This window comes from Terrapene carolina, unplaced genomic scaffold, assembly GCF_002925995.2.
Source record: "Terrapene carolina triunguis isolate 2854851 unplaced genomic scaffold, T_m_triunguis-2.0 Scaffold235, whole genome shotgun sequence".
NCBI classification, from domain to species: domain Eukaryota; kingdom Metazoa; phylum Chordata; order Testudines; family Emydidae; genus Terrapene; species Terrapene triunguis.
Genome location: NW_020664586.1, coordinates 3,242,528 through 3,255,086, shown reverse-complemented (window position 1 = coordinate 3,255,086; position 12,559 = coordinate 3,242,528). Strand labels below are relative to the sequence as shown.

General features: G+C 57.2%; 1 protein-coding gene across 2 annotated transcripts in view; it reads left to right on the top strand.

The window, feature by feature from the left end:
- Positions 1-12,559, top strand: part of RASSF1 (Ras association domain family member 1) — a 29,927-nt gene that overhangs the window by 2,641 nt on the left and 14,727 nt on the right. The window contains exon 2 of one of the 2 annotated variants that reach the window (XM_024193617.1): positions 6,779-6,903. In XM_024193617.1, the coding sequence (XP_024049385.1) occupies positions 6,779-6,903 (125 nt within the window). Of the gene's footprint in view, positions 1-6,778; positions 6,904-10,005; positions 10,427-12,559 lie in introns of those variants that run through there. The other variant, XM_024193618.2, reaches the window with a different exon arrangement.

Genomic DNA, 12,559 nt, shown 5'->3' with positions numbered 1-12,559 from the left:
GGGGGCAGGGCAGCGAGCCCCAGCTGGGGCTCGGCTCTCCCCGCCAGTGGATAGAGCGCAGGGCGGCGAGCCCCAGTAGGGGCTCGCCGCTCTCCCCCCGGCGGCCGGGCGGCCAGAGCGCCCGGGGGAGGGCGGCGAGCCCTGCTGTGGCCCCGCTCTCCCCCGCGGCCGGAGCGCCCCGCCGCCCCCCTCCAGGTGCCGCCCCAAGCACCAGCTTGGGTGCCTGGTGCCTGGAGCCGGCCCTGCGGCCCTGGCTGCATCCCTTGCCAGCCAGGTGCAGCTGTCAGTAAGAATCGGAGGGCTCATTCGCCTGCCAATCACAGGAAGCGTGCATGCGGGAGGAAGCCCTGGGGTTAACGGACTCTCTACCTCGATCTGTTTGCCATCCTGTGCTGGCACTAGGCAGGCGTGGGTGCAAGGCCCCAGTGGCACAGATAGACCAAGGCTCTCCTCCAGCCATAGTATGTCAAGCTGGGATCTCTTCTGATCCTGAAAGCCAGGCAGAGCTGGGCTGAATGAGAGGTACTCTTGGGGAAACCCAAGGTGCTGCAGGAAGGGGGCGCCCTTCCCTCTAGGCCAGGGGGTAGAGCTCTGCTGCCAGAACCTGATGCCCTGCCTGTTTGCGGGCATTAAAGATGGTGGGGCACTGTCTGCAAGACTGGGGGTATTAACCTTAAGGGCTTGGCCAGGTCCCTCCTTGGGCGATGTTACGATCTGCCTCCCCCGGATCCTTCTTCAGTCTCCTCCATTTCCATCCAAAGGCTTGGGTGGCATCGCTGTGTGGTGTCGAATAGCTGCTGCGTTCTGCCTCAGAGGCAGCTGCATTTCAGTGATGTGCAGCTGTGGAGTAGGGAGATCTCTCTGGGGGGACGGTAACACTGAGGCAGGGCCGACTCGCCCAGCCTGGGACAGGGAGGGAATGGAACCATTTGCTAGCTCCCAAATTCCTCCTCCTGCTAGAAGAGGCAGGGGCTGGTGGGGCCCATTCCTGGGGAGCAGGGGAGGCAGCAGGCCTGGCTCAGGCTGGCTGGAGGGGTGCAGAATGGCACCGGGGTGTTTGTATGGGTTGGGAGCGTTGGCAGAGGCAAGGAGTATCTCTGGAGTGGCTGGGCACTGAGGCTGGGCCTGGCAATGGGCACTGAGAGTGACAAGTGGGGAGCCATGCTGGCAGGCTCTGTGATGTTATTGCTGGAGATGATAGGCATGGAGGTGGGCGGGGCTCCTGAGGGGTCAGGGAATGGGGCACGGACCTGAAAGCCCAGTGGTCAGTGCACAGATCCCTGTGAGGGCCGCAATGTGGGGCAATAGAGTGGTGGTAACTGGCGCCTTTAGAGACAGTACCAGTCAACTGATTTGGGCCCGTGCTCAGGAACGCCCATCCTGCCCCTGTTGAGCAGGGAGAAATGCATAGGGCAGAACAGAATATTTTAGAGATGGAAATAATTGGAGGCAGAGGTGTCCCATGCTGGGAGGCCCCACCCACCCCAGCTGCCAACCTGCTTTGCCTGCAATTTAGTGTGATTTCTCTTCCACCTCTGCCTCCACTTCCCCAGGGGCATCTGGGTCTCCATCTGCTGCCAGCAAATCCCAGGCAGGTGGCCAGTGGGCTGCTGGGGTCCCTGGTAGCCCTAGAGCTGGAGCCCCCAAGGTTTCTGAGGGCTGGGGCTCTGGGGCAGCCCTGCCGTGACAAGTTTCCAGGCTCCCTACCCTAGAGCTGGGAGCTTGAAAGCATTGGGAGCCGCAGCTCTAGCCAGGACTTGACACCTGGCTCTGCCACAGAAAGCATGGAAGTCCTGAGACAGGCCTCCAGGCTCTGTGGCTCTACAGCAGCCCTGCCATGTGGGTTGCCCCAGGGCTGGGCATCCCAGGCTTGCAGGATCCCAGGCCAGCTGGCTCCCTGTGGTGCCCAACTCCCCAGTGGAAGAGGCTATTCTTCAGTGGCTATTGTGGTCGATTTTTCCCTGTGTAGATCAGCCCTGAGATTTGCCATGATCCTTTCTGGACCAAAGGAGAAGCCAGAGCCTTTGGTTTGTTTTTAACCCTGGAAAAAGTGCAGGGGGTGGAATTTTCCTGGGAAGAAGGAGGAAGCTGAAACCTTTGCTTGTGTGACCCTGCCTGAGGGGATGGGGAGATCTGCCTGGCCCTGATGCTGGGCCAGAGACAGCTGAGCTGAGTCTTCCTTTCCCTTCTTGCTTTTCTGGGTCGCTTTGGGCCAGCGACCCCGCTCCCACAATCCGCTTTGCTTGCAGCTGTCACCCCACGCTGAGCCCTGTGCTCTGCGCCTCTGACCCCCCCAAAGGATGGGACATGGGAACACTTTCAGCATCTCCCCTGAGGCAGTCTGCTTCTTCCTGTCCCATCCGCGGCTGCTCTAGTGTCAGGAGAGCTGCTTCCCCAGAGGGACAGGCAGACAAGGCTCTAACTGAACAGCACGAAGGCCAGTGTGGCAAAGCTCTTCTGATTGTAATTAATCTATCACTGAGAGCATCTGTCATGCCAAAGTGTTGCATCAGTTACAGATAAACTCTTTGACTCCCACCCCGCTGAATGCAGCTGCCTCTGGGGTGGAACACAGCAGCTGTTTAACAGCACACAGCAACCCTGGGACAGGAAGCAAAACTGTGTCCAACTGAAACTGCAGGGGGAGGCCAGGTCAGCAGAATTTAATGACCAATGTTGCACCTTGTCCCAAACTTGGTATTAACATGCAACGATTCGTGTGAAAAGAATAATAATAATACTTAGCACTTCTATAAATGCCAAGGGACTGTGACTGGCCACAAGGGGTCAGTACTGCACCGAGGTCAATACTAAATCAGAGAGGCGGACGCCCCCTACTGACCCACCAACACCACTTCCCGAAGCACACTATGCCCTACCATCACGCTGGGACATTGGGGTTGGCAATGATTCAGGGGGAGAGGGTCCCCTACTGAGCACCCACTATACTTCCTGCAGCACAGCACCCCCTAGCGCCCTGGGGCATTGACTGCCAGGGGAGAGCGCCCCCTACTGAGTTACCAATCCCACTTTCTGCATCCCTTGAGTCAGTTCCATGCAAGCACTCACCAGGCTTATACGTGAGATCTAATGAGACCACAGTTAAATGAGGGGCAGCTGCAGAGCCGGTTAGACATGGTGCCCAGTTGTGAGCAGGCTTGGCAGGATCTGATTTTTATTGTCAATGCTGATAAATGTCAATTTCATTACAAACCCAAATATTTCAGTCAGTAATAATCCAAATGTACCAATCCACGATGTAAGGAAAACGCTGCTTGAGAACTCGTTAGTTTGATTGAAGGGCAGTTACTTTGTGCATTTTGACAGGTGATGTTGTCAGTGTTGTGTTTAGCGGTTATAAAGCATTACCTTTTGGAATCTCAGCGTCTGTTCTCAGTACACAATTGTCTCCCCCCTCCCCCCTCATTTCCAGCAACTGTGAAAATTGAAATGGATAAAAATCTAAAAAATAGTTAAAAATAAATCTCGAGATTCTCCATCAAAATGATAAAAAAGTAACAATTTAATTCTGCCAGGCCTAGTTATAAGCAACGACCATCCCAGCCACCCCTGCCTCCGAACATGGCCTTTATTAGCAGCGGCTGTCTAAGATAAGTGGACTGCGGCACTGTAAAATCTATGGATCTGAGCCTCTGCTTCCTTACTGGTGTGACTCGAGTAACTCCAGTGGAGTGACACTGGTGTCAAAGAATCGTTGTCCTGCTGTGCTACAGCGATGACCACTAGAGGGCGCCAGAGCCCTATTAAAAGTCATAGTTCCCCTCTAAAAGAACAGCTGAGAATCCATGGAAAACTTGGGAGGAACTTTACATGGAGAATTAAGTGTGATGGTTCTGCTTCTGCAGCTAAATCCTGCTCCCCAAAGCTGGGGCATGGGGCCTCTTTCTCCTGCGTCTCGCAGGGCCAGCGATTGGAAAGTCTGGGTTGGAAATCACCATGGATTTGCTTCCTAAAGAGCCGTCTGGCTGCAGGCAGGGAACAGGGCAGCCTGGGACTCAGTGGGCTCGTTAGAAGCTGACTAGGCATTCAAGTGTCTCAGCAAAATGGAAGTTTGGCTTCTCTCTCAGTGGAAGGAAGCTCATGTGTTGGATATAGATGCTGGGATTGTTCTGATGTCCCAATTGTGGGGGAAGGCCCTTTGGGTGACCAGACAGGAAGTGTGAAAAATCAGGACAGGGGTGGGGGGTAATAGGCACCTATATAAGACACAGCCCCAAATATCGTGACTGTCCCTATAAAATCAGGACATTTGGTCACCCTAGAGGCCCTTGAGTTGCCTGAACCCACTGTCAACAGCTATCATGATTATATCCTGACTCTTGTAATATGTGGTGGCTTTTGTCTCTATGGGTTACATGAAAATCTCCAAGTTCATTTTCTTCTGAAGTCACTGTCTACCCCATGTGCTCGTATAGAGAACCGCTTGAAAGCATGGCAAAGGCTCAGAAGCCAGAAGGCAAATAAGCACCCAAAATGTGTTAGTTTGTCATGGTCTCATGACAAAGCCAGTCTTGTGACTTTTTCAGAGGCCTGATGTGATTTTATTTTTTTATTTTTGGCGGGGGGAGAACTCCTGGCATTGCAGATACGGCAAAGAGAACAGAAGTGCCATGCTTTTCTCTCCCTCTGTCGCTGTTGGTGGCCCTGTGAAATAGCCACAACTGAACGCTAACATCTCCAAAATCGGAGGTGCTCTCGTTTTCTTTCTATAGTGCCCAACTGCTCCCATTTTCCCCACTCCCCACCTGGGTGCATGGAGGCTTGGGGTGCTGGCAAGAACACAGGACTACTTAGGAGTGAATTCAGCTCTGTTTTTCAAGCCATATATTTGGCCTGTGAAACCATATTCTCATTCAACCAGTTATTCTTTTGGTTTAAGATAGGGAACATTTTGAAATTCATCTTCTGATGTGGAAAGGCCAGAAAAGTGATGTGTTTGGGCCACAAAATGGCCTGGAATGAAATGAGGACCATGTTGTTTCTCCATTTTTTTAAATTATGTTTATACCAAGATTCCCTAACCTTTGCCTCAGTCTTTGTTGCTCAGGAGATCTGGGGGAGGGGAGGGAAACCCCAAACTATTTTTCTTTCCAGAGCATTTGACCGATTCCTGCTACCAAGCTGAATCCTCTGTTGTAATGTCACAAGCAGACCTCAAAGGTGGTGGGACCGAGGCCAGTAACACAGAACAAGGGGAAAGAAATGGAGAATTTGTTCTAACAGGGAAAGGTCTTTCCTATGGGGGAGAGGAGACCCCTGTGAGATAGGGTGTGGGGAAGAGGGCATCCCTACAAAGATTGGGAGGGGGGGCACACAGGGCAAGTGAGGGGGGAATCTCTTAGGCTGCGTCGTGGCACCATGTGACTGCCGTTGGAGCATTCCTCCTGCACAAGCCCATCTGCACTGCAGGAACCACGTCCGGCTGCAGGTCATCCAGGCGAATGGTTCCGGAGGCAGCCGGGTGCCCGTTAATAGGCTCTTTGTGCTGGCGGGTGGCAGCGTGGCTCTGGGGAAAGGTGATGCTGCTGGGACAGAGGCTCTTTGTCTCGGTCCCTTTGAAGTGTGTGCGTGTTGGGGGGATTGCTCTCTCCTTCGTCCCATGGAGGGTGTCTGAGTGGAGGCCTAGTGGCTGGGTACAGGGGGCTTTGCTGGGTCCATCAGAGGTCCTGGGGCTGGCAGGGTAGCATCCGGGTGCCACAGAGCTGCACGGTGCATTAATCACAGGGACAGAGAAATTGGAGGGGCAGCAGCCCCATTAGCTCCTGTCCAGCCCAGCCTTCCCTTAAGCTGGGGCCAGAGCATCCCCTGGGGTCTGTTTCCCTGGCAGCTGGCAGATGCTGGGTGTGCCACCGAAGGTGCTCCACCACCACCACAGTGAAGAGGGCAGAACAGGAACCCATCAAGGGTGCCATCCCCCTCTGTCCCTCTCCCTGGCTGCTGAGGCTGTGCCTGGCTCCACCTGGGATTGGCGTCCACCTGTAACGCCTGGTCCTTTCCCCTCCACCTGCACAGCTGCTTCCCAGGCTGAGCACCTGGCTCGTGTTTCCTCATCCCCCTATGCCACTTCCTTGGCAGACTCCAGCTCCGCAGAGGTGTGCGTGGCGTGGTACGGGCCAGACAACCCGTGTGAGTGAGTGTCCCCAGAGCCCAGTCCCACCATCCCTCCCTCCCTTCCCTGGTGGATCTTGGGGGCAGGCAGCAGAGCTGGGATGACTGGAAAGGTGGGGTCCCCTCCAAGTGGCTGAAGGAGGCCCGTGCGCTTGCTGATCGATTTCTGGTGGGGAACCTCATGGGACCCCGGCTCCTTTATTCCATTCTCTCCTGAAATCCCAAAGCGCAGGCCCGGATAGTCGGGATTCAGCCCAGAGTGGGGCCTCTCTGCTTCTGAGGACCCCACACTGGCCACCAGCTCTGGCTGAGATGGGGAGCCAACCACTCCCTCCTGGTCTGACAGGGGGTGAGGGTGATCCAAGGTTAGGTTTGTCATACAGCCCCGCTCCGAGTTCCCATGCGGCAGGACTCTCCCTGGGACCTGGGGATGTAAGCGGGGAGACAGGGAGCTAGGATGGGAAATACTGACCCATCACGCAGCTGATCGGGATATTCAATGGCGTCAGACTGCCCCGTCCTAGCCCTGGGGTTCTGGCAAGCGCTGGACCCCGGGGGCTGCTGCTCCTTCCAGCAGGCTGCTGGATTCTCCCCCACGCTGGCTCCCATCCACCTAACGCTGTCTCCTCTTTCCTCTCCCCTCCCCCAGACTGCAAGTTCACCTGCCACTATCGGTGCCGTGCCCTGATCCGGCTGGACTGCAGCGGCCCCCGGTACCAGGACAGCGATCCGGCCGAGGCCAACGAACAGACAGTGGAGAAAGACACCAACGTGGTAGGAGAGCAGTTGGGATTCTGACCTAGGTCTGCAGGCTGCAAAATGCACCCATGTTGGGGGGAACAGGGCAGAAGCAGCTGGGAGCTCCCCCACAGTCAGTGCCCCCTGCCCCCCTCCCCACAGTGCCCCCTGCTGGGAGAGGCTGGGGCTGGAGTTCATCAAGCTCCTCCCCTTTCTATCTGTCCCCAGCCCAGGGCATGGGTGCTGCTCAGCTGCTGGGACGTTCCTTCCCCTCCCGTGCACATCAGTGTGCACGTGGGCTCAGCTGGCGTCCAGGGAGAGCTTCATAAATCTTGTTGTGGCCCTGGTGGAGGAGCCAGCTCCAATTTCATCCTGAGATTGTGGCTCCGCTCCCAGCAGCTGGGGCCTCCCGACTAAGGCCTTCCCAGGGGCAGGGACAGTGGGGGAAGGGTGGTGAGGCTCATTTGCACAGCTGGGTGGGCGCATTGCCAATTAACTCCATGCCATGTGCCGTTGTGGCTGTTCTGACACCTACCAACACTGTAGACAAGCACCTGGCCCCTCTGTCTGGATGCCCAGTGGGTCTGGATCCCCTACTGCCCACACACCCTGCCCCAGGTGCTGAGTCAGTCAGAATCTTCCCTGTCACCCCACCCTCATTATCAACCCCAATTCCCCTCCCCCACAGACCCACTATTGTCCCTTTGCTCATCACTCCCCACCTATACCCATTACAGACCCCAATTCCCCTCCCCCACAGACCCACCATTGTCCCTTTGCCCATCTCACCCACCCACCCCCATTACAGACCCCAATTCTCCCCCCGACCCACCACTGCCCTTTGCCCATCACGCCCACCCACCCCCATTACAGACCCTAATTCCCTTCCCCCACAGACCCACCATTGTCCCTCCTCTGAGCATGTGGAAAAATTCTCGGGATGAAATCCAATGCAAAGGAAATCCTGTCTGAGCCCCACCCTGAGGGGACAACCTTTTAAACAGCAGTGAGTGTTGTGCTGGTGAATAGTGTCTGAGGGGCTGTTGATCCATCTGTAGAGCAGCAGGGAGGGTGATCTAGTGCTTAGGGCACTGGACTGGGACTTGGGAGGCCTGGGCTCAGTTCCTGGCTCAACCACAGACTCCCCGTGCCTCAGTTTTCCCATCTGTAAAATGGGAATCTTTCCCTACCTCCTTGGGGTGTGAGTGTAAAATCCCTTGTGGGGTGCTCCAACAATCCTGATGAGCACTATATAAGTACCTCTGGCTCTGGGGCACATGACCGGGGCGCCATGCAGCCATTAGGTGGTGACAATGGGAACCCTGTGGGACAGGACCCATGTTTTCCTCTGTCTGTACACCCCAGCACAATGTGGCCTAATACAGTGATGCTGACTGGGCCCTCCAGGGGCCATAGCAACAATGAATCATCACAGCCAGTTGGCTGGATTGGAGCTGGTGAAGGTCTCCATCCCTGTGTAGCCTGCTCAGGAGAACCCTAAAGGCAGAGTGGCTCCTGGCTGGGTTGTGGGTCATCACGTGTCTCTTGTTGCCTCGGCTGAGGGGTTCACTGATGGTGGGTAGAGCAGGCTCCTTGTGGCCCTGTTGGGCTGTTGTAGTAGCACTTTGCCTCAGACGGTGGGTCTGACCCACTCCCAGACAGCTGGGTGCTTTTCAGAGCTGTCTGAATGCCCCAGCCTGCGAATCCGGACCGGAATTCATAAAAGGCCAGGGTTTGTCATGGTATTACTGGTTCTTCCTGGTGCAATCAGAAATTCATCGATAGCTGCATCTCTCCAGGGAACACAGAGGGGAGTGGAGCGAACCAAACCTTGCCATCTCTGCGGGGGATCGGGGGCCCTGTGCTTTAGGCAAAGGAAGTTCAGTTTGTGTTTGGGGAAAGCTTTTGGGGTGGGGGGGCTAGATTGTGCTTTGGTTTGGCTAAACGCTTGGGGGGCTAGCTTGAGTTTGGGAGGGAGGTTTGCATTTTGGGGCTAAGATTGGGGGGGGGGCCGGTCTGCATGGGGGGGGGGAAGTTCCCACCAGGTGGGAGGACTGGCTCTCACTCTTTCCAAATTGGGCTGCCCCTCCCTGATCACAAATGCAAGGAAGTGAGACTGCCTGGAATTCTCCATGCAAATGAGAACTTGAAAGCAGGGTCAGCAGCCCCAGCACCCTGCCTGTGTCTCCAAGGTGCCGCTGGGGGACAATCACCGAGGCAGATCTGGGAGGGGACAAAGGGCAGCCAGGTTTCATCCCCACTCTGCACTGCCCCACACTGAACTGTTGCTGCTGGGGCTGTCACCACCTCCCTCATGCAGAAGAAAGGCAGTTTCGTCTTAATGGAAATGATCCTCATGTCCTGCTGAGTTAGTGTGTCTGTCTCTCTTCTTTGGTCCTTCTGGCCTAAGCTGCACCCACCTCTGACTCCTGGGTGAAAGGGCTGATTAACTCCGCACACACCTACCTACCTGAGAGCATTGCTGGGTGGTTAGAGCACAGGCCTGAGAATCGGGGCTATTCCCAGGCTGGCTTAGGGCACTAATGACAGGGGAGGCCTGACCTGACGTTGGGCGAGTCACTTTAGGCCCAGCTCCTGCAAGGTCGTTAGGCCGTAAAGACCTTGGAGAAGCTGGCCCAGTCTCTGTGCTTTAGTTCCCCATGTGTGATATGGGGGTCCTGGCCCTTCCCTGCCTGGCTGGGAGGTAGGGTGACAGATGTCCAGATTTTATTGGGACAGTCCCGATTTTTGTGTCTTATATAGGCTCTACCCCCCCACCCCGTCCGTCCCAATTTTTCACACTTGCTGTCTGGTCACCATACTGGGAGGATAAATAAGGCATAAGGCCTGTGAAGCGCCCAGATACCGCCATGATGGGCGCCCTGCCAGGCTCATGTAGACACGCTGAGCGAGGCGGAGGTAGTAGTGGCGTCCCTGCATAATGGGAGATGCTGGCCCCAGGCTGGCTAATGTTTGTGAAGCGCCGACGAAGCGCGGCCGCCGCAGGCAGGGCGAGCTGCTTTGGGGATGAAATCACGGCCGGAAAGGGGAGGGTCCGGAGCGCGTTCGCCCCGCCCCAGCTGGCTGCGCAGCCTCACCCAATGCGGGCCGGCCCCTGGTGCAGTGTGTACGTTTCAATCTCAACGGCTCGGCTGCAGCCAGGCGACGGCGAGGAGGAGCCGGGACCACCGGCGTGCAGACGGGCGGTCAGTGCTTCGGGGTGAGGGCGCACGCTGCGCCCCGACCTGCTTCATCGTCCGAGCCCGGTTCGGACCCAGCCTCGGGGGCTGCCGGTAGATCCGGGCTTGTTCCGAGCGGGCCCGGTGATCTGAGAGCTCCCAGCCCGGGCCGGAGAAGGGCGAGGCTGGTTTCTAGGGGCGGAGGGCGAGCAGCGGCCGGGGAGGGGATGAGCGAGTGCGAGCCGGGGACCCCGTCCTTCGAAATGACCTGGAGCAGCACCACCAGCAGCGGCTACTGCAGCCAGGAGGACTCTGACTCGGAGCTGGAGCAGTACTTCACGGCGCGCACCTCCTTCATCCGCAAACCCCACAAGGACAAGGTGAGGTGGAGCCCCGATTCGGAGTGGGGGGGGGATCCGGATCCCCCTCAGTGCCCGAAAGGGGAGTCCCAATTCGGAGTGGGGGGGATCCGGATCCCCCCAGTGCCCGGTAGGGGAGCCCCGACTTGGAGCGTGCCGGGGGAGGGGAGAAGAATCCGGATTTCCCCGTACGTGGATGGGGAGATCCAGATCCTCGAGCTGGAGTTTGCCCCCCTTCCTTTGAACCAGATGACTGTTATTTCGATTGCCCTTGTGCCCAGAGCCCCGGTCTGCTTGGCGCTGCGCAGACACACTGTGGAATGAACAAGACCCCTGCCCAAAAAACCTCATTGCCGCCTGATCCGAGTTCTTCGGACCCGATCCTGTTACTCCTGGGTCCTGCTTCTCCACTGGCTGGTCCCCTATGTGCCTTGGGGAGCCACACGGGCTGAACGGGCCGCGGATGGGGGCTGCCCTGTGTGTCTCCGAGGTGAGCGAAGTTTGGTGGAGGGGGGCTGGCTAGTCCAGGCTCTGGGCACTTAGCAAGCAGGCTGATTGGGCTCATCCCAGGGTACCGGGGCGGGGGGCTGGTCCTCCATACGCCTCCATTGAGCCTTCCCATGGGTGTATCAAATGCGATTGGTTGGGTAGGCGTGTTTTCCGGGAACCGGTTTTTTTTGTTTTGTTTTTTTGTTTTTTTTGTTTGAGGTGTGTGTGTATATATATATATATATATATATATATGTGAAACTAACCTTTTCGCTGCTGTCACGGGGGCTGAAGTACCTTGGCCAAATGCCATGGGGGGCCAGTCGGGAGGGGGGGTTTCCTGTCTCCCTGGCCTGGCTGGCGCATGGCTCGCTGAGGTCTGTGGGGGTAAAGAGAGGTGGGGTATTGCTGTTCAGCTGTGGCGACATCACACGTGGCGTGAGTTTGGTGGGTCTCCTGCCAACCCCTTAATGGGCATTTAGTGTAAAACCCTCACTTAGTTTGGCACCACTGGAAGACTTGGCTTTTGGGAGGGTGCGGGTCAGGATTGAGGGGCATTGGCTGAACTGGGAGGGACCCAGGACTGGAACAGTGGGCGGAGGCTGTGGGTTGAGACTGGGTGCAGCTGCATTGTTATCCGGCTCGCCGAATTCTTCACCTTTTCCATCTGACTTTGGGCTTCCAGTTCCTGTGGTGTCCGTCCCCAGAGTGCTGGGCACTGAGGTGGTGGTAAGGGCAGGAGGAGCTCTCTGGTTTTATGCATCAATCTAACACTCCCAGGTCATCCTGGCAGATGGGGGAGGGAGGAATGGGGAGGTGGCAGATGGAGGCTGATTTAGGGAGATCTGCCCCGGAGGACCCTGTGGCAGGGCACCAGCTTGAGCTATGTCTGGCACCCGGAACGGTGAATGGTCATTGAGGGACAGGCTCGAATTGCCACATGGCACCATTACGCTGTGATGGGGCATCTGCCAGGCTCCTTCTCTGCCTGAGGAGGCCCAACCCACCCGGCTCTGTGCTACCCGAGGGCAGGCTTGTGGGGAGAAGGACATAGTGTCTGAACTTGGCAAGCTGGTGTGGAGATGGAGACCCAGCCTGAAGGGTGCTGCTGTACTGAAGGGCCCAGGGCTGTTCCAGCACTGGGATCCTGGCCACCTCTTAGCCCAGGGGTGGGCAAACCTTTTGGCCTGAGGGCCAAATTTGGGAATAGAAATTGTATGGCGGGCATGAATGCTCACAAAATTGGGGTTGGGGTGTGGGAGGGGGTGCGGGCTCTGGGGTGGAGCCAGAAATGAGGAGTTCAGGGTGAGGGACGGGGTGCCGGGCTGTGGCAGGGGAGTGGGGTGCGGTGGGGGGGTGAGGGCTTCAGTTGGGCGGGAGGGCTCTGGGGTGGGGATGATGGGTTTGGGGTGCAGGAGGGTGCTCTGGGCTGAGATCCAGGGGTTCAGGGCGGGAGGAGGATCAGGACTGGGCAAGGGGTTGGGGACCAGGGAAAGGCTCAGGGGTGCAGGCTCCGGGCAGTGCTTACCTCAAGCGGGTCCCGGAAGCAGTGGCATGTCCCTTCTCCGCCTCCTATGCGGAGGCGCGGCCAGGCGGCTCTGCACGCTGTCCTGTCTGCAGGCACCGCCCCTACAGCTCCCATTGGCTGCGGTTCCCAGGGAGCGG